The sequence below is a fragment of the Rhincodon typus genome, chromosome 27 (assembly GCF_021869965.1).
Source record: "Rhincodon typus isolate 14 chromosome 27, sRhiTyp1.1, whole genome shotgun sequence".
NCBI lineage: Eukaryota > Metazoa > Chordata > Chondrichthyes > Orectolobiformes > Rhincodontidae > Rhincodon > Rhincodon typus.
In genome coordinates, this window is record NC_063358.1 from 6,043,738 (window position 1) to 6,064,881 (window position 21,144).

Genomic DNA, 21,144 nt, shown 5'->3' on the forward strand with positions numbered 1-21,144 from the left:
TGACTTCAAAGTTGTGGTATGGGAATAGAGTTTGTGGTAGTTTATGAAAGTGATAATTTTAACCCCTTCCAAGCACTTTTTCCACTAGATGAGATATAATCTACCCTCCTTGAAGGAGCTTGAAATACAGTAAGCAATATTATGAAACTTTTTTGTTTTCATATTTTTATAGGTGTGTTTTAAGACCAGCAAGGCATATGCTGCAATTATGTACAAGTTAAGTTTATCAGCTTAATTATTTCCATTTTTTTTGTCACTTATAGACAATTATTGGAAATTTCAAAAAGGAACAAGAAAAGTTTGTAAAGGAAAACAAATTGAAGAAGACAGGTACTATATTGGTTCATTTAAACAAATGGCCTATTCTTATGTATATATAATATTGAATGATTCTCTTCCCAATTCAGTTCTGCATTTATTGAACAAATATTTTCAAAGTCAGTGATTTGGTCCATAATTTCCTCTTAAGTATCATGACGTCCACTCCAACTGCCATTTTCTTTTCAAAGCTCTTTAATACATCTTTCCCAATTTCAGAAAAAAAAACATTTCCTGGCTAGTGACTCTATCCCTTTTGCTGGTAGTCGTCTGGGATAAAACCATTCTGCTTACAAGCATGGTGTCACATTTGACCCAAAGAAGATCTTCTTCTGATCTTGTATTCATGCCATCACTAAGTTTCCACCTCTGTAATATTACCCAAATGTGCCTCCACATTAGTTCATCTATCACAAAAAGCCTCATTCAGGCTTTTTCAGTACCTTTAGACTTGGCTATTGCAATACACTCCTCGTTGATCTCCCATATTCTACCCTCCTTAAACCTCTGCTGCCCATGTCTTAACTCGTTGCAGTTTTATTCCCTTGACACCTCTGTGCTGTTGAACTACATTGACTTTTGACATAACAATGCCTTGATTTTAAAAATCTTTGTTTTCAAATCCTTTCGTGGCTTCACCCTTCCTTGACTCTGCAAGGACTTCCAGCTCCAGAAACCTCCAAACTGTCCATCTGCTATAGTTCTGGCTGCCTGAGCATTCCTAGTTTTAATAAGTCCACCATTGAGGGCCATGTCTTCAGTTTCCTAGGCTCCAAACTCTGAAATGCTCTCCCTAAATCTTACCATTCCCGACCACATTTACTCATTTAAGACACTCCTTAATGCCTGCCTCTTTTGATCACCATTTGGTTATCTAACATATTATCTGTTTATGATTCATTGCCATACTTAGTTTTATAACTCTCCTGTGAAGTGCCGTTTGGAATGTTTCATTACATTAAAAGGCTATATGAATATAAATAGTTGTATTCATAAGCCCCTTGTCAATATTCCATTTAATGAATCATTGAAGAGGGTGGAGATGTGCGAACTTTACTGAAGGTGTGTCATATTTTAACATTTCTTTAATCTTGACCCATAAATTCAGACTTAGATGTGTTAAAAAGCATCTGAATACAGTATTAGAAATTTAATTTGTCTCAGTTGCCAGTGATCTAAATTCAGGGCTTTCGGCTGTTTTTTGTTTAAATCAAGTTTTCTGTTTCCTCCCATTCTGAAGGCAGTGTGTTGGATTAAGTTTTATGTTGGAGCCTAGCTGGTGTGTAGTGACGGCCCATTTGACCACATGGGGCATCACAGACAACCTCAATTCTGCTGTCACTGACCCAAGTGACCTGGCAGGGAATTGGAAAATGGTCACAAGATAGCAATCATAAATAGGATTCCTGGCTTCAATCCTGCTATAAAAAAAGAATGCTAGGGCTACTTGTAGCTTCTCAACAGGCTGCCCTTGCTGCAAGAGGAAGGAAATTGCACCTGCAATGTTTTATGGCCTAGTGTAGGATTGTCCAAAACTTAGTCCAGAGTTCTTCCAGTTCACTCCTTGGAATCTGATATGTAGGTATCAGTGGTAGCACCTCTGCCTCTGTATTGGAAGGCCGTGGGCTTAAGCCTCACTCCAGAGATGTAAATACATATTGCTGACAAGCATTTCAGTGCAGTACAAAGGTAGAGCTTTCCTGTCAGTAATGGTACCTTTTGGATAACCCAAGGTTTCCTGTCCACACATAGAAGACACAGAGGACATAGAAGACCCAATCCAATCCAAAAAAGAGCAACTTAGTGTTGTGGCTATCTCTTGCTCAACATGGGCCATTGTTGTAAAATGTGTTGTAAAGCATTGAATGTTTTCAAGAAGGAATTATTTACAGTTGTTATAGCTGTAAGGGATCAAAGGGAATGGGTGAAAACGGGAACAGGGCACTGAGTATCATATTGAATGGCAGAGCACGCTTGAAGGGCCAAATAGCCAACTCCTGTTCCTATTTTCTACGTTTCTGTGTTTGTACACAAATCAGCTGCTATATTTTCCTTTATTGAAATTGATTCTACACTTCAGAAACAAATATCGTTGATGGTGAAATTCCTTGGGATCTTCTGTGAACTTGAACGAGCTACATAAATTCAGGCCAAACCATTTTTTAATTTTCTCATCAAATTGTCTTATTGAATTTTATGCAGTGAAAAGGCTTATGAGTGGTTATGCCCCATTGACAGATAAATGCTAAATCAGAATATATTTAAGAAAAAGATGAGAGCTAAACACCATTCTCCTAACTTTCCACTCCTAACATGTAGCTTTTGTTTCGTGGATTGATGAACAACAGATATAAAACAAGAAAACTACTTTTTAATTACCATTTTGGTTTTATTTCCAGCTTCAGCACTTCCACCATGGGCTGGCTATAATGATGAGGAGACTATAAGGCATCAAATTCTCTCTCTGTCTACAGTAAGTTGCCTACTAAGGCTATTTTGATTCCTTTCTTCCAAGTTTCTCTTTTCCTAAAGCCAGTGATTTGAGCAGTTCCCTACGTGACAGTTCTTCATTCAGATGTATATTCCTTAGCTGAGGGGCTTTACAGTGAATTAATTTGACTGTTTCATCATGGAGGCTTGGAAAGGAAGTTACACCAGGATGCACTGGCACCCTCACTCAGTGTCAACTTTCCTCCAGGGATTACTAGATCATAACAAGGACAGATTGTCAAGTTAGCCAAAATTGCAGGCCAAGAAGCAACACAGAAGTTATAATACAGTCCTGCCTTTCGCTTCTTCAGGACCTCCACATTTTACACAAGACAACTATGCTCCCTGGCCAACATCTCTGTCTCAGGCTAGCTGCAGTGCTCCACAGCTCAGCGCAAGCTGGAAGAATAGCACCTAATTTTCGCTACAATGTTCTGGACTCAATATTGAGTTCAACAATTTTAGGGCTTGTGGCACCTTCTCCCATGTCCTTATCCCACGCACCAGGCCTTAGCCATTGTTACAACCCATCGTTAGCCACTGCTGGAACAGCACATGCACTGTGAGCTCTGGAGCAGCATATGGGCAGCAAGACCCAGGCGGAGACTGGCACAGGGGAGGCAGTCCTGGAACTTACCTTGGAGCATCTGAGTGCAGGTACGAAGTGGACTGGAGGCTGGGAGCTGAGCAGGGATGGCTGTTGGACTGGCGTCTGGTGCTGGCAGTCAGACCACATGCAGAGACCCTGCACTGAGCTGCTACAATGTAATGTTTATTTGAAATTTTTTACCTAACTGTAATGTCAATTCTTTAATCATGTCTTATTTCTAACTTTTTTTTAAAACTCTAACTAATGCAACTAGTTTTTATTCCTCTTTTGTATCCAAGATCTGTACTTAGGTGGTTGTACCTAAGATGGTGCCATAAGAGGCAGACATTGTAAAAGCTTTTCACTGTACTTCTACAATGGAGTGCACATGACAATAAAGGAAATTCCATTCTATTCTATTCTGTTCTAATTGAACAGCTATTAACGGGCATTCTCCCAGGCTGCTAGTTATCCACTCCTCTGTCTATCTAACTGCTCTGTCTCTGGGCTCTATCTCCACCTATTGTTTACTCCTTACCCCCCCTCCCCCACCCTGTCTTCTGCATTAAAAACAACTTTTTCCTAGCTACCATCAGTTTTGAGGAAGAGTCACTAGACCGGAAACATTAACTCTGATTTCTCTCCACAGATACTGCCAGACCTGCTGAGCTTTTCCAGCAATTTCTGTTTTTATTTCTGATTTCCAGCCTCTGCAGTTCTTTCAGTTTTTATTTATATGTTATTGGCTTCTCCTGCAGCCTCTCTGCTCCTTGATTAATATCAGGGCCTGTGAGCCGACAATTACAGTAAAGGAGACAATTGGAGAAATTTAAAAATGAAAATACAAACTTCTAAATGATGTACCGTGCAACGGAATTTTGTGTAGCACAAATTAACTTAATAATTTGGACTTAAAGTTTTAAATCTTCATTGCAAGCCAGCAGACTGTCCTGCAGAGGAATAAGGTGAGAAATTCTGCAAATAAGACGGTTCCATTTGGTCCTCTGTCTTTTTTCTGTTCATCTCAACCTGATGTTACCACACTTTCAGCACATCCCCTATTGCCAAAAGGTATCTTTGACCCCGTCTGTTTATTAAACATTATCATGAAATCAGTTTTCCCAAATTAACAATTCCAAAATTTAAAAATAGTATGCTTGACTATTAAAACTTGAAGAATCCCTTCCATCTGACCTACCATCATAATTTAGATTTTTTTGATAGTCCTATACTGCCTCATTTAAAAAGCTAATAATATCTTTACTAAATGTGAGGGTGAGTGCTGTATCATTGTATAACAGCTACTTTATACACAAACATGATTTGTATAAGGTTTAAACAGACTCAACTTTCTCAACCACTTCACAAACATCACAATCAAGCTGCACTCCTGAACAGTATAAGATAGCTCCCTAGTCTTCGAGGCCTACATGCTCCACAAGACCACTTAGCAGAAATGTTCTAAGGTCTCTAAGACTTCTAGACAGTTCCTATAGTTTTTTTCTTGATGTATGTTCTTGAAAATGGAGTGTGAGCCAAATGTATAATTCAATCATGGCATAAGTCTGTTTTCTGGAAAAATAAACAGTTAAAACGACTGTCCCATCTTTAGGTTAATTTGATTTTTCTGGCTGCAGCATTGATATTGGTTTAGACTTTCCACTTTTAATGCTATCAGTATCCTTTCAACTCTTTTTTGGCACTTCAGTTGGTAAACTTGGACTGTTGTTTGTTGGCAGATTAAGAAATGTATTTTTTCCAATTTATTTGATTTTGAATGTGTTTCAGCGCATTCTTGAAAATTGAATTGCAGAAGGAGCTAATTAAATTTTTGAAATTGAGACAACTTTGTTGTTATTAGCCATATCAGATAAAGTACTGTGGATATTATATTGCTTCAGGCTAACTCTCAGTACAGTCAAGCCTCAGACATGGGAATTGCAGACTGTTCAGGTCCCAGCTGCTGGCTCTTGACAAGTCAGATACAAGAATGAAACCTTGCTTGATAGAGTTTTTTTTAGTTAAGGTGGTTGTAATTCACTGAAACATAGTCACATAGGGCTGAATTTCTTTAGAAACAGATATTTATTACACAAAAAGATTAAAAATAGTACAAACCAAGCTACCAAGATGTAGAATGCAGTTTGAAAAGTTGTAAAACATTGTAAAATTTCTATCCCATTTTCTGACACCATCCATGAAAAAGATTCAAATGTGGGAAAATTACTCCCACATATCAAATCTTTGTTTCTCAGTTCTGAGGAAGGGTCACTGGACCCGAAACATTAACTCTGTTTTTACCTTCACAGATGTTACCAGACCTGCTGAGCTTTTCCAGCAACATTGTTTTTGTTCCTGATTCACAGCATCCGCAGTTCTTTCGGTTTTTATCAAATCTTCGTGTTTGACTTAACTGATTCCCCACAGTTCTTTCCTATAAGCTATGAAGTCATCTTAACTTGAATATTCACAAAAACTGAAAGCTTTGACTTCCTCAGCTTTTAATTACCTGCAGATTTCTAATTAAACACTCCCGGTTTGGAAATGTTATCAACTAAACATTTCTACTGAATTAACTGGGTTTTCCCTGCACTGTTCTTTATTTCCTTTTAGGAGAGAAACTAGATTTGCTTCTGACCCCAGTCATGTCTCCTCCTAACAGCCTTAAAAACTTTTAATTTCTGGGTTTCCTAGTCTAAAATCAACCCATTATTATCTTGAATCTTCAATGTTTACCCTATCTATCATAAACCACTACAGTAAAAGCAATCTTCTATTAACTCTCCAGGGGGTCCCTGCTCTCTGACACAAATTTGATCAGGTCACTATTTCGGTAGGACCATCTGCCCTAGTTTTTTTTAAAAACACCCTCTTAGTAGTAACCCACCCAAATGACAGTATTTGAAACTCCAAACTAGAAATGTTTTTTGTATGTATATATTCATCATAGCACTCATAATGTAAAGCATTTGTAATGCATTTTCTGAGGAAGGGTCTAGACATGAAACGTCAGCCTTCCTGCTTCTCTGATGCTGCTTGGCCTGCTGTGTTCATCCAGCTCTACACCTTGTTAACTCGTAATGTAAAGTCGCTTTACATAGTCTTCAAAGAGTTAAAGAGTATGGCACAGTGAATGAGTTGACCAGACATTCTGTTGAGTTATTTCATCAAATAAATATAAAATAAATTCATCATCAAGGTAATCTTTCACTAAACTAAGCTCAGCAGAAGTAGAATTGCTGTAAAGCAGCAAGATAGAAAGAAAACACAGCAAATGAAAGCTGTACATTTTGTAAATAATACACTAATGGACTACACAATGTGTGTGGTTAAGCAGTTGGCATTTATGAGATGAAAGAATGGCAGTAATGCTTATGTACTTCAAAGGTGATCTTCCAGAATTGTTCAGTCACTTGCATTCTAAAATAAAATGTGAAAAGGGGCTATTATAATATTGAATGTAGTAAGGAAAAACTAGAAATGTACGACTTTGTGTGCTCAATGTGTTTTTCTAGGAACGACGGAACTTTCTTCGGGACCCTCCTGTTGGAGTACAGTTTAATTTTGATTTTGACAAAATAGCCCCTGTTGCCATTGTAATGCTTCGGGAAGATGAAATGTTGAGCAAGATGCGTTTTGAACTAGTGCCAAAACTGTAAGTGAACACAAATGTCTGTATTTTTTTTCATCTATTAAGAAATAACCTTCCCAATGAACAGTTGTATGGATAGGTGACATTAATTTGTCAATTAATTTTGTACAAGGCTGTATGCTTCAGCTATCAGATATGAAAGGGTCAAAACTAAATATTTCTTGATTTTAAAATAAATCATTTCATGGTGAATTCATTTAACTTGAAGTAATAATTTTACTTTCCCTCCAGTAATTAACTTGCTATGGTATTACAGAATATTAGAAAATCGTATTAATTTATATCAAGAACATTTTGTAGCCTTTACATTGTAAAACTTCTTGACATGTATCTTTTATTCTGTGTACCACGTAAAAGTTTCCTGACTTATAATATGCAATACCATGGGAATTATAAATGCACAGAATATTATAAAGCAAAGATTTGCATTTGTAACTTGTATTCACATAGTACCTTTCATTACCTCAGAATACTTCCCAAAATGTTACATAGCCAATTAAGTTTTTGAAGGTAGTAGAGAGGTTTGAGTGTGGAGAGGAGTTGGGTTGTAATTGTAATATCTCCTTATGTGACCTGATGTTGAATACTGTATGAAAACATAACTATGAAGCACATGGCGAGATTTTTACAATGTTAGAGGTGCTATATAAATGTAGGCAGTTATTGTAGCTGTGATGTCTTGCATTTCCGTTTTATATATACAAAATTATTTTGACAGTTACCAATAACTTTGTCTAACTGAATCGGATTCCAGCTATCAAGACGACAAGATGAATAGAGTTAGTGGTTTACATGAAGTAAAATATGCACCAATTATTAACTATATGGTTTAATGAATGATTAGTTTATGCTCACAGTTCATTTTATTTTTAACACCTGTTACAAACTGTCTCTCCTTGCTGCTGATTTCATCTCTGCACTCTATGTCATCCCACTGGTCTTCTGAACCTAGTCTCTTGTGCAGCCTTACTGCTCTCTTCTCTGTGTCCGCAACCATACCTTCAGCCCCAAATGCCCCATCATGTGATGTTTCCTCTTTAAGTGCTTCTCCTTTATGATCTTCCCAAAAGCCCATCTCGTACAACCAAAAGTAATTATCTTGCAAAGGAAAATAAATACACTTTTTAAGGCTTATCGAGTTCTGTATTTACTGTTCAACTTTATTAATCTCTATTGTGTCACTGAGGAGATTGGCTGTTGATATTTCCACTGAGTTCTACAAGAAGTATTTTTGTGTAGTAGGTGATAATTGCACAGCAAACATGCCAGTGTAAATCTACATGCCATTTTGTTTTGCTTATTGCAATGCACGTGATTATGTCATAAACTGAGTGTTTACTAATTAATACAATGCAGAATTTGATTATCTGTGTTTTTGCAATTGCATGTTGATCCAAATCCAGCCAAGTAACAGCTACTTGCACTGACATAACATTTTTAGTCAGTGAAATGTAACGTAATGAACCAATGAATTTCATTTTTCAGGCTCTCAAGCATAAACTGCAACAGAAATGAATTGAGTTCCCAGCTTTGAAAAGGAATACAAACTGTAATTGGTAAAAAGGGTTACAACCATTGATCAAAACAATATGTTAAAATCTGTTATATCATCAATTCCAAACCACTGTCCAAATGTAAGAGAAGTATTTTATCTTTGTTCATTCACCAGTGGAAATTTCACTGATTTTTTTTTAAGGATTTTTCTATAGACTAGTTGGCTTCTCATAATTCCACATTTCCACAGCCTTCTCTTGATGACATATGTAAGACGACAGCATACAGAGGTGCTTTAATGAGTTAGCTGGTAAGTCCACTGTCATGTAGTTGAAGAAGGCTTTGGGTTAGCTGTGCAGTGTTAACTGGCATGATGTGCAGTCTCCATTATAGTTTACCATGTTTCTTGGCTATGATGCTGGAGAGCTGGGAAAAAGTCAACCTGTGTTACTACTTTTTCTTCCATTTCCTGGACAACATAAAGAATATTAGAATATTGCATATCTCATGTTACATACATTGAAGTTTTGAGCTAAGCATTGTTCTGTGGTGTGCATTTGAAACTCTTGAAATTTAATGTAAATAATGACATGTATCTATGACTCAGAGTATTTTGCAGTAGCTTTTATGTATTCCTTAACAGTGTAAAGGAAGAGCAGTTCTGGAGAAACTATTTCTACCGAGTATCTCTCATTAAACAATCTGCACAACTCTCATCACTGGCTGCGTGTCAAACTGAAAACTCCAAAGAGGAGTTGGAGCAGAACCTGAGCAAAAGCATCCCAGCAACAGGTGATTACATTTACTCCATTCTTAAGTCAATGTAACAAAGTGAGCCAGGATTTGAGTGAAGATTTGTAGCTCGGGTGCTGGTTGTAGATGTAGGTGTGTTCGCCAAGCTGGGAGGTTTGATAGCAGACATTTCGTCCCCTTAGTAGGTGACATCCTCCGTGCTGTGGAGCCTCCTGTGAAACGCTGTTGTCCTGTGCCAGGTCTAATTTATATGGTCCGGTTTTATGCTGCTTCTGGTAGGTGCCAGTTCCGGCTGTGTGTTATAATGGTCGGTATATCGGGTCTAATTCGATGTGTTTGTTGATGGAGTCCGTGGAAGAATGCTAAGCCTCCAAAAATTCCCTGGCTGTCGTCTGTTTGGCTTGTCCAATGATTATAGTGTTGTCCCAGTTGAAAGTGTGGTTTTACTCGTCTGTGTATACTGAAACCAAGGACATCTGGTCGTGTCGTTTAGTTGCTAGCTGCTGTTCGTGGATGCAGGTTGCTAGTTGTCTGCCTGTTTGTCCCACATAGTGTTTTGCGCAGTTTCCGCATGATAATCTTGTAAACTACGTTCATCCTGTCCATGGTCTGACATGTCTCAGAACTGACAGCCAGACCAGTAGGAATCATGACAGCGCACAAACCGGCAACCACACAAAGACAGCAACTAACCAGTGTTAAAGATCCAATAGACCATTGACAGGATGAATGTGGTTTACAAGATATCATGCAGAGACTGCACAAAACACAATGTGGGACAAACAGGCAGACAACTAGCAACCTACATCCTCGAACAGCAGCTAGCAACTAAACGACACAACCAGATGTCCTTGGTTTCAATACACACAGATGAGAAAAACCACACTTTCAACTGGGACAACACTACTATCATTGGACAAGCCAAATTCAGGACAGCCAGAGAATTCTTGGAGGCTTGGCATTCATCTGCGGACTCTATCAATAAACACATGGAATTAGACCCAGTATACCGACCATTACAACACACAGCTGGAACCAGCACCTACCAGAAGCAGCAAAAACAAGGCCATATAAATTCGAACCAGTGCAGGTCAACAGCACTTCACAGGAGGCTCCACAGCACTGAGGATGTCGCCTAGTAAGGGGGCGAAACATCTGCTATCAAACCTCCCAGTTCGGCGAACACACCAACATCTACAAAGTAAGCCACTTAATGTTGTCTCTGTTTTAACGTTGCTGGTGCATTTTTGTATCTCTCCTACTCAGACCCTTAGCATGAGCAGGAATTGAGTTGACAAATTCCAGCTTATAATATACTTCATACCATGTGAGTGGCTGCGTTTTTAAATATATGGATTCTTTATACTAGATTCCACTCTGTCAAAGACGCCCTCAGTCCCAATGAGAAAACAAAATGAATCTGTAGAAGTAAGTTTTACTGCATTTTTCTGTACTGTATGCATATTTTAGAGTTTATTTTAGACAAGTGGCATGTAAGCCTCATTAATTGAATAATGAAATATATATCCCCAATTATTGTGAATGCATCATGATATATAACTACTAACTAGTAACAACAGAAAAATTTGGAGAAATTTAGCAGGCCTGGCAGCAATCGTGGAGAGAGAAAATCAGAGTTAATGTTTCGAGACGGATGTAATTCTTCTTCAGCACTTGTAGACTTGATTCTGAATTTGTGTTAAGTTGCCATACCTTAGCTGCCACACGTGCTAGTGTTGTTTGCTTTCTTTGCCTTCTGCAATGGTTATGCAGATCCAATATAAGGTTAAGAGCAGGCTCAATTGAGACAGTCAATTTGATCCATCTGTAGCACCTGGACTAACATGAAGTTGACACTCACTTGGGATGAGATATTGCTACTTATAGGTGTATTGGTTCTCACTTTAAGAGAAAGAATTCCACGGGAAAATATATAGAATCAAGTAAAAGTTACTATGGTGATGCTGTGTTTTGTCTGAATTTTTCAGTCAACATTTCATTTGTAAATACCAATAAAATAATATCAGGGTGCAAAATTGCTAAGAACAAATTCCTGTCAAGGTTACAATGTCAGTAATCTCTAAACCTCAATTTTCTTTTTCATTATGCTAGTAAAGGCACTCATTAGCAAGCAATTCTGGTCATTTAGAACATGTTCCACCTGACATGTTATGACTTCGAAACAAAATCAATTATCTTGGCATTCTCATGATTTAAAAAAATAGTTGCTGATAAAATGTGAGTCGCAACACATTTTTCCCCCCAATACCTGTTGCCCAAATCAATGGGATTGCCTTTGCATGGTTCCATTGCCATTTATGAGACCAACCTGAGTGTTTGCAGCAGTGTGAGCACAGCATACTTTTGCCCTGAGTCACTCCTTCCTCCAATGAACTTCTTAAACATTCACCACTTTAACACTCGACTTCACTGCAATCTAATTATCAATATTCCACCCTTTCACCTTCCACTCTCTAAAACCCAACCTCTCCAAAACTCAATTGCACGTGCCACAGTTAATCCTGTTTGCTGAACATCCTCATTGACCCACAATAAAGTAAATCTTAAATCCTTCCCTGACCTCTTGGCCCCTCCTCCTGTCCTTTTTGAAAAGGTATTAGAACCGATTTCTTCAACCTAAACTTGTGGTTGCCTTTCCTTCCCTAGTTTTCCTGAACCATTAAATTTTCTTTTCCTTTGACAGATTCTGCCTAACATGCTGAATGCTTCCACCATTTTTCTTTTTATTTCAGGCTTATTATTGCTACCCTATGAGCCCTGTCAACAGTCCTTAGTTATCATGACGAAAGATAATCGTATCAAATTTCATTCAGAGCACTGGCTTAGGAGAAAACAGAATAAATGGTCAGAATTGATTTTTCACATCTATTTATTATTAAAACAAGTGTTTCCTTTATAGGTTCATCCTTTAGATGAGATTTCAACAAGTCCAGTTGCTAATGAATTTGTGAGTGATGCATATAACACATCAGCCCTGAACCAGGAAGACTTCTTGAAAGGCATGGAACAATTGGGCATGAGTGGTGATCAGAAAGCAACTATTGATGATGGTAGGTACAACAGAAAAATATCAAGTTAAATCTTATTTTGTTTAGTCCTTGGACAAAGTAAAAGTGGTATACACTCAGACAAAAAGTAAAGCTATTTTATCTCTGATTGATTGTTCAGAGCATGGTCACGGTCTATTTGAAATAAACAACTGTTGCACATTCTGTGCTAAATTTCATTTTTAAAAACTGAATAAAAGGTTAAAAGAATTGCACCATTCTTCTACTGACTATGGACAGCCTCAGATTGTGAATGGGTTTGTTTTTGAGAATGTCCACAAATTAATTAGTATCAAGTCAAAACACAATGAAGGACAATATAAAATAGCTGTTTGTAAGTATGAGGAAATGTTTGCGTGTTGGAACTTAAAAATTGATGTTAGTACGCCCCTGTATGGGATTCCCTTCGGAAGTATATAAGTGTTTATAAGTCAGACGTTTGTAAATCAGGCACGTCCTGCACCATAATTTATACTAATTACAACCTAAGTTGCACTAAATGATTTGTTGTGCTACTCACCATTCTACATCTGATGTTTTGAAAATCTATTCTTTAATTTTGAGATTGCAGTTTCTTGTAGTGAACATTTATTTTTGGCCAAAGTATGATTACTTAATTTAAAATAAAGTGCAACTCTTTTGTCAAGAGCAAATATTGGAAGATAACATAACATTTGAAATGCTAGTATGTAAAGCTGTTGTTTGACTCCATGAATACTGTGGGACAGTCATGTCTATTTCTTTATTTCAATAAGTTTCTTTATTTGTATTCCATATACAATACTATCACAGATTACACTCTTCCATAATAAAAAGCACCAGCAAACAATTCTTCAGTTTACATTACAGCTACCTTAATCTTTTAAGGCATGCAGGCCAGGATTTTCCTGTTCTTGGATGAGTCCGAAAGCAGGAGAGTTTCCTGGGGAGAGACCGGTGGTCCACATTGGTCAGATATCCCATCAGATAGTTCAGTAATCAAGCAGTTGATTGGCTGCTGGCAGGTTTTCTGCCAGAATTATGATTCTGGAGCAGGGAAGCTCCGTCTGGCTGGAGCTGCCAGCCAGTTTAGAGGCTGTTATCTCTGGAACTTGGCAGCACCAAAGCAGAGGTGGCAGCTGCTGCTTGGACATCTCTCCCCAGATCGAGGATCACTGACACGAAAATTAAGTGTTGTTTGTGATGGGTCTCTGGGAGTTAGTGGTAGGAAATGTCAAAAACAAAGGTAAGAGGGTGGCTTCCAGGGACTGCACCCGGCCTCGACCTTTCCATTAAATGGATAATCTTACTGAGGAGCTTATTCGGGAGCTTATTATGAGGACTCTTGCAACAATATTCCTTGCCTAATGATTTTTAAAAAATGCAGTGTCAGTATGTTTGCACAACCCTGTCCTAAATTCAATGGTTAATAGAATCTAGGTACTGATTGATAGGCAACTACACATTATAGTACAGCACAGGAACAGGCCCTGCAGCCCACCAAGCCTGTGCTGATTCGTATTCCTTATTTAGACCTGCTACTTATTGCCCCATACACGGTTTCTATCCCCCTGTTCCCCTCCCGCTCATATGTCTATCAAGATATGCCTTAGCCGTTGCTAATGTACCTATTGCCACTGGCAGTGCATTCCAGGCACCCACCACCCTGTGTGTGAAAGATTTTCCCCACACTTCTCCCCTAAACTTTACCCCTCTCACTTTGAACCTGTACTGTCTTTTAATTGACCTTTCAACTCTGAGAAAAAGCCCCTGACTGTCCACCTTATCTATGCCTATCATACTTTTGTAGATTTCGATCAAGTCACCCTTCAGCCTCGGTCTTTCTAGTGAAAACAGTGTGAGTTTATCCAACCTCTCCTCATAACTAAAACCCCAGACCTTGAAGCATCTTAGTAAACCTTCACTGTACCCTCTGCAAAGCATCCACATCCTTCTGGCAACCAGAACTGCACACAGTATTCCAAACGTGGCCTAACTAAAATTTTAGTCAGGGACTGTAACATAACTTGCCAACTTTTATAATTGATGTCCCAGCCAATGAAGGCAAGTGTGCTGTATGCCTTCTGGATCACCTTATGCACCTGCATTGTCACTTTCAGGGATCTGTGGACCTGTAAGCTCAGATCACCCTGTATGTCAATGCCACTAAAGGTTCTGCCATTTACTGTATACTTCATACCTGAATTTCATCTTCCAAAATGCATCACCTTGCATTTGTACAGATTAAATGCCATCTGCCATTTCTCTGCTCAAATCTGCAATCTATCGCTATACCACTGTGTCCTTTGACAATCCTCCTCACCTTCTGCAACTTCGCCAATTTTGGTGTCATTCACAGACTTACCAATCAGACCACCTACATTTTCCTCCAGATCACTTTTATTGCAAACAAGAAAGGCCTCAGGACTGATCCCTGCAGAACACCACTAGTTACTGATCTCCATTCTGAAAAGCTACAACCCAATGGTCTCAATGTGGACTTTACCAACTTCAAAATCTCCCCACCCCTGGCCTCATCCCATGACCAACCTTCCCTCTCATCCCTGCCTCCTTGACCTGACACAATCTGTCTATCTTCTCCCCCACCTATCCACTCCTCCCACCTTACTCACCAATCCCCACCACTCCTTACCTGCACCCACTTATCACCATCCCACCTACCTTCCCCAGCCCCATCCCTCCTCTCTCTATTTATTCCAGAGCTCCCCCATCCCCCATTTCTGAAGAAGGGTCCCGACCCGACACATCACCTTTCCTGCTCCTCCGATGCTGCCTGACCTGCTGTGTTCATCCAGCTCCGCACTGTGTTACCTCTGACTCTAGCATCGGCAGTTCTTACTATCTCGTAGAATGTGGGTGTTGCTTGCCAGACTAGCGTTTATACCCAAACCTGAACACAGAAGGAAGCCATTTAGCCCATCCTGCCTGCACTGGCTCATTAAGTGAGGAACATTACCCAATGCCAATTTCCTGCTTTTTCCCCATATCCTTCCACATTATTTTTATGCAAATAATTGTCCACTGGTCCCTTGAATGCCCCGATAAAACCTGTCTATACCACGCTTTCAGGCAGTGCATTCCAGACCGAGTGGAAATGTTTTTCTTCTTAGATCACCTTTGCTTCTTTTGCAGATCATTTTAGATGTATGCCCTCTTGCACTTGTTCCTTTTACAAGTGGGAACAGTTTCTCCTTACCTATTTTACCCAGCCCACTCATGATTTTGAAAACTTCTATCAGATCTTCTCTTGGCAGCCTTCTCTCCAAGGAGAACAGTTCCAACTTCGTCAATCTCTCTTCTCATATGTTATAACTAACTGCCTTTTGAGAATTTTGAGTGCCTTCTTGAACAGAATTTCTGTTGTCTGCTTGACCCCTTGCACCCAGTTATAAGCCCCTGCTAAGTAAGTCTGCATTAATGGGGTGAAAAGTTGGAGCTAACTGTTAATGCGAGTGTAACATGTCATGGCTGATAAAGGGTGGGGAAGTCAAATTGTATGTCAACTAGATGCAAAAACATCATTTTTGGGCCCTGGAAATTTGGGATCAGTTTGGTTTGATCCTGTCCTTGTCTGAGAAGCCAATTTACTGGATATTGATTTAGAACAGGAAATAGACTGTTTTTGTTTGGACTGCTTCCTAACCCAGATGTGCTAAGCCTGGTTACAGTCACATTAGTTATTAGTGTAACCATTATTACTAGTTGTAAATGTTCACAGATTAATCACTTTTCTATCCCAAACAGATGACATTCCAGAGTGGGAAAAGGAGCTACAAAGAGAACTTCAGGAGTTTGAAATTGTGGATGTGAAAGCAAAAGTTAGTGAAGCCTGGGAAAAAGAAATCGAGGAGATGCTTCAAGAAGAGGATTAAAGGTTTCACAAGGAAACTGATTTCAAATACAGGAATTCCACTTCTCTGAGAGAGTCTTTTCTGTGAGACCTATTATCTCAAAAGATTTCTAAAGAAATACAGAATGCTACCAGTAGACATTTTTGCTTCTTTTGTGATTTAAGCATCAACCTTATCGCAACACCACTAGCTTTATTACAGCTGCAATTTGTACTTTGAGCCATTTTTCTTATTTTAAAAGCAAATGACTTAAGTTTTCAATGATGGAAAATATTTTAGAATGTAAGAAGCCATGAGTGTTGTAGTTTTCAGTTGTAGCCAAAGTGTTCAAGTCACTTTTGTGAACAATATTTAATTTCTCAGTGTATAAACTGCAACTTTTTTAAAATGCACATTCTCTGTAGAATCTTCCCCACACAACACATACAGTTGCCCAAAAGGTCCATGGTAGTGTAGCATATTGATGCTGAATAAAACTAAAATGTAATATCTAAAGATAGCTGATATTTGATATAACTTGGCAGCCTTGCGTTGGACTAATTAATAAAGCACACATTGAAAAACCTAGGAAGCGGCAACATCCTGTTAGGAGTATTGATTAGTCACTTTGGCAAAGAGAAGCTTTTGAAACTAGTTCGGATGCTAGGCTTGACTTCCCAATAACATGAGAAATTCCATATTTGATTTGTGACCTGCGCTGATTGGTTTAGCCTAGATGAGATACGGTAAGAGATTGGCAGATTAAGTTATTTGTTGCCTGTAGAATTCTCCTCTGTGCGTGCATATGAGCCTTCAGTAAAATTGCAAAACCAAATGTACATAAAGCTGTTTCAGAGATAGTAGGAACTACAGATGCTGGAGATGCTGGCCTGCTGTGTTCATCCAGCTCTACACCTTGTACGTAAAGCTGAACTGTATTTGAGTTCAAACATCTTCCCTGCATCTTCAAAGGCAAAATGTTGTAAAGGAATGAAGTAAAAACGTTTATACAACTCTAATTTGTTTTATTTTTTGTTAAACCCTTGATGCCTTATGTATGTTGTATATGTTTATGGCTGTGCCTAGAATGGCTTTTTAAAAAAATTCCATAATGTAAATTTCACCCAGAAGACTTCTATTAGTGACAAATGAAAATAGGTGATTTACCTAAGGTCTACTTTTCAAGCCTGTTAGGGACTGATTAGAGATGTTTTTACAAGGCCTTGGAATCAGATCTGAAAGTGCTGGAGAATCTGGCGATCACCATTCAGCACAGGTAACATTTTCTTGTATGTTTATGAAATAAAAGTTGGAAAGAATATAATAGAGAAAATATAAACATCATGGAATTGAAATTCTGATTCTGTGTTCATTAATGCAGTTTTTCTTCTATCAGAGTTTGAGAGCGGGTAACCGTGAGGGCTAGAAAACTGTGATGTGTAATTTCTACTCCCTTTCCTAGTTGAACAGAAAGACCAAATTCTGTCTGAAAAACTTAAACATGCCTTAGAGATTGTGCGATGTGTGGTTGGAGGTGTTTTGAATCCCAGAGAAAAGCCAAAAATTTACATTTCTGCTAAATGTTTTGTCATTTTACCCTGAAGGTAAAGATATATGTTAATTTATGCTTTTTTTTACCCCAACAGACAGAAATGCTGAAATTCAGTGTTCAAAATTGTTTTCAGAAAAATGTTCTGCTTTGTTCCGTCCTTTTAAATATGCAGAAACATGGACTTAACACTCAGAAAAGTCTAAATTCATAACTACTGTTTCCAAGATGTTTGTGGGTGTTATGGAGCTTAGCAAACAGTATGAAATTCTTGCATGACATTATAACAGCAATGAACTCTTCATAGAACTGCTTGCCTCAATGACTGTGAAATGTAATGATCATGAAGGCACCAATTAAATGGAATTCTTACTTATATGGTGCCTTTATGACCTCTGGAAATCACAAAAGGCTTTATGGCCAACTGCTTTTGAAGTGGAAGTTGCAATGTGCAGAAATGTAAAATCATTTTGTTATTGTTTATGGACATTCAAAACTGGCTGAAAACAGTATTGGGCAAAGTTTTGCTTTTATACTAATTTGGGGTTAATTGGTTTTGCTAAACTGTGCAGACAGTTAATGTCTCATGTTGGTTTGTTATTTGATCTCATTTGATGCAGTTGTGGGAATTGTACAATGTATTACTTTGTTCATAACTGTAGACTTCTTTTTCAAAAAAAGCGACCAGGGTTCCTGTCTCCAGCTATTGCACTCACTGGTAGGTGTCATTTATATGTGTAGAAACTGTATGAAATGAGAGTCAGTCTCAGCTGTTCTTCTCAATCCCTGTGCCCTTGCAACCAGTCATACAGCTTCCCAGTATTCAGTACCTCAGCATATGTTTAAAGAATGGTCACGTTGGCAATGTATGAAGGGCAAACTGTGACCAAAGAGATGTATCCCACTGAGTAACTAACTTCAGGAAAGGCAGAAAATTGGGGGTGAGTGGGAAATAAATTTAATATTTTGTCCCTATCCAAAAGGCTCCTTATGTAAGAATGAAATGTGCAAGTTTCGCAATTTGATTGGTGCAACTTCAGACTACTTGTAAACATTAAAAAAATCAGCAAAACCATTTAAAGAATTAAATACTGTGAAGAGACTTTAAAAGATGAAGCTCATAATTTAAACACGAGTCTACCTATGTTTTCTTCAGCGTATTTTTCTTATTGGTACTTTTAATGTGTTGTATATTTTTCCAATGACTTGTTCAGTATATTATCTGAAAGACTATCTATTGTTACACTTGAGTATGAGAGATTGTTACACAGACTATTTTGTCACTGTGATTTAATAAATACATGATGTGCCTGGAGTGTTTACATTGCAGAGTTATATATTAAGTGTTGCCAGGTATTTTCGTTTTAGAAAACTTAAATGAAGCACTTCTTTCTCCATGGCAATAGGCAATATTTTATATACACACACAGATCATCAGCAGTTTCATGCTTTAAAATTGTCTATCTCAATTTACAATTCATGGTATCTATCTGTGCATCATTTCCCTTTTTCTCACCAAAGGTGATTGTTAAATAGTTGTAGATTGCTGAATAATGTAATGGAATAAAAATAGGAACAGAATTAGGTAACCTGGTCCCTTGAACTGTCCATGCTATTTCTCACATCCCTTGATTCTCCTCACATTCAAAAACCTATTAATCTTTGAATATGCTTAACAACTGAGCATCATAGCTCTCTTCACTAGAGAATTCAAAATGTTCGCGACCCTCTGAGTGAACCAATTTCTCATCATTTCAATCTTAAGTAATCAATCCCTTCGCCTGAAACTACTCCCTAGCTGAAGTTTGCCCAGAGATGGAAAACAGCCTCACAGCATTACACCTGTCATGTAAATTTCCTTTGATCACCTGTTTTATTCTGCACAGGTCACCTCTGAACCTGTAGCATTTTACTTAAAGTACATTCATCAACATCAAATGAGGACCAGCATAACAATGAGAGTTCCTCTTGCTAAACACTTGAATAGCCACTCAATGAAGGACTGGAGCTGCTATTTCCTTTGGCACTATAATAAAGCATAAATCACAAAGGTATGAAATTGGATGTGGGAAGAGGGAATTGCTACAAATAGCAGTATCACTACTGGAATTTACTCATCTACCATGAATTACGACTGTGACCAAGATGAGTATGATATGCCTTCGAGCCACTTTATCAGTCCTGGCACAATTAGTCTTATCAATTCTAACACAATTGTTTTCATTTCCAGTTACCTAGCCTTTCTCACTGACTCTATGTTTTATATTAGGCTAAACAGTAAGATGACAAATTGTATGATTGTTGAGGACATCATAATTCTTCTGAGCTTCACACATTCCAAAAGCAATTGCAGGAGTGCTGCATAAGTACCCTGACCCAAGAACTGATTAAAATGGGTTTATGCCATTGAGTTTAGAAGAATATAAGGCAATCTTGTTAAAGTATAAAAAATTCTGAGAGAACAAAGAGACCTTGGAGTGCAGGTTCATAGTTCCTTGAAAGTAGAGACAGGATAGTGAAGAAGGCTTTTGGTATGCTTGCCTTTATTCGTCAGTACATTGAGTAAAGGAGTTGGGAGATCATGATGTGGCTGCACAGGACATTGGTTAGGCCACGTTTTGAATACTGCATTCAATTCCAGGCTCCCTGCTATGGGAAAGATGTTGTTAAACTTGAAAGATTTAGAAAAGATTTCCAAGGATGTTGCCAGGGTTTGTGCTATAGGGAGAGGCTGAAAAGCCTGTGGCTATTTTCCCTGGAGCGTCAGAAGTTTATAAAATCATGAGGGGCATGGAATGGGGTTGAATAATCAAGCTCTTTTCTCCAGGGTCAGGGAGTCCAAAACTAGAGGGCATAGGTTTAAGGTGAGAGGGAAAAGGTATAAAAGGGACCTAAGGGGGTAACTTTTCATGTAGAGCTTAGAGTCTAGAACAAGGAGTATAATTTCAAGGTAAGGATTTTGCTATTTAAGACTGACATGAGAAATTTCTGTAAAATTATAAATCTGGAACTATACCACAGAGCTCAATGGATCATTAGCCGTTGTTTCTGCCACCTCCAGCAAGATGCCACCACCAGACACACATTCCCCTCCCCTGCCTTGTCAGCCTTATGCAGGGAATGCTCCCTCCAGGACATCCTGGTCTGTTCTTCCTTCACTCCCAACAACCCCCTACAGTCTCACAACACCTTCCCCCTGCAACCACCGAAGGTGTAATAGCTGTCCATTTACTTCCTCCCTCCCCAGTATCCAAGGGCCCAAACACACCTTCCAGGTGAAGCAGAATTTCACCTGCACTTCATTCAATCTAGTCTACTGCATTCGCTGCGCACAATGTGGTCTCCTCTACATTGGGGAAACATAGCGTCGACTGGGTGACCACTTCGCAGAACATTTGTGT

The 21,144-nt window shown here is 38.6% G+C and overlaps 1 protein-coding gene across 1 annotated transcript in view; it reads left to right on the forward strand.

Moving 5' to 3' along the window:
• The window catches only part of LOC109919055 (synapse-associated protein 1-like), a 25,754-nt gene extending 6,689 nt beyond the window's left edge, over positions 1 to 19,065 (forward strand). Inside the window, exons 2-8 of the mRNA XM_048612916.1 lie at positions 264 to 330; positions 2,718 to 2,791; positions 6,913 to 7,052; positions 9,187 to 9,335; positions 10,666 to 10,724; positions 12,217 to 12,367; positions 16,109 to 19,065. Of these exons, the coding sequence (XP_048468873.1) occupies positions 264 to 330; positions 2,718 to 2,791; positions 6,913 to 7,052; positions 9,187 to 9,335; positions 10,666 to 10,724; positions 12,217 to 12,367; positions 16,109 to 16,236 (768 nt within the window). The 3' untranslated portion in view covers positions 16,237 to 19,065. The remainder of the gene's footprint in view (positions 1 to 263; positions 331 to 2,717; positions 2,792 to 6,912; positions 7,053 to 9,186; positions 9,336 to 10,665; positions 10,725 to 12,216; positions 12,368 to 16,108) is intronic.
• The last annotated feature ends 2,079 nt before the right edge of the window (positions 19,066 to 21,144 follow it).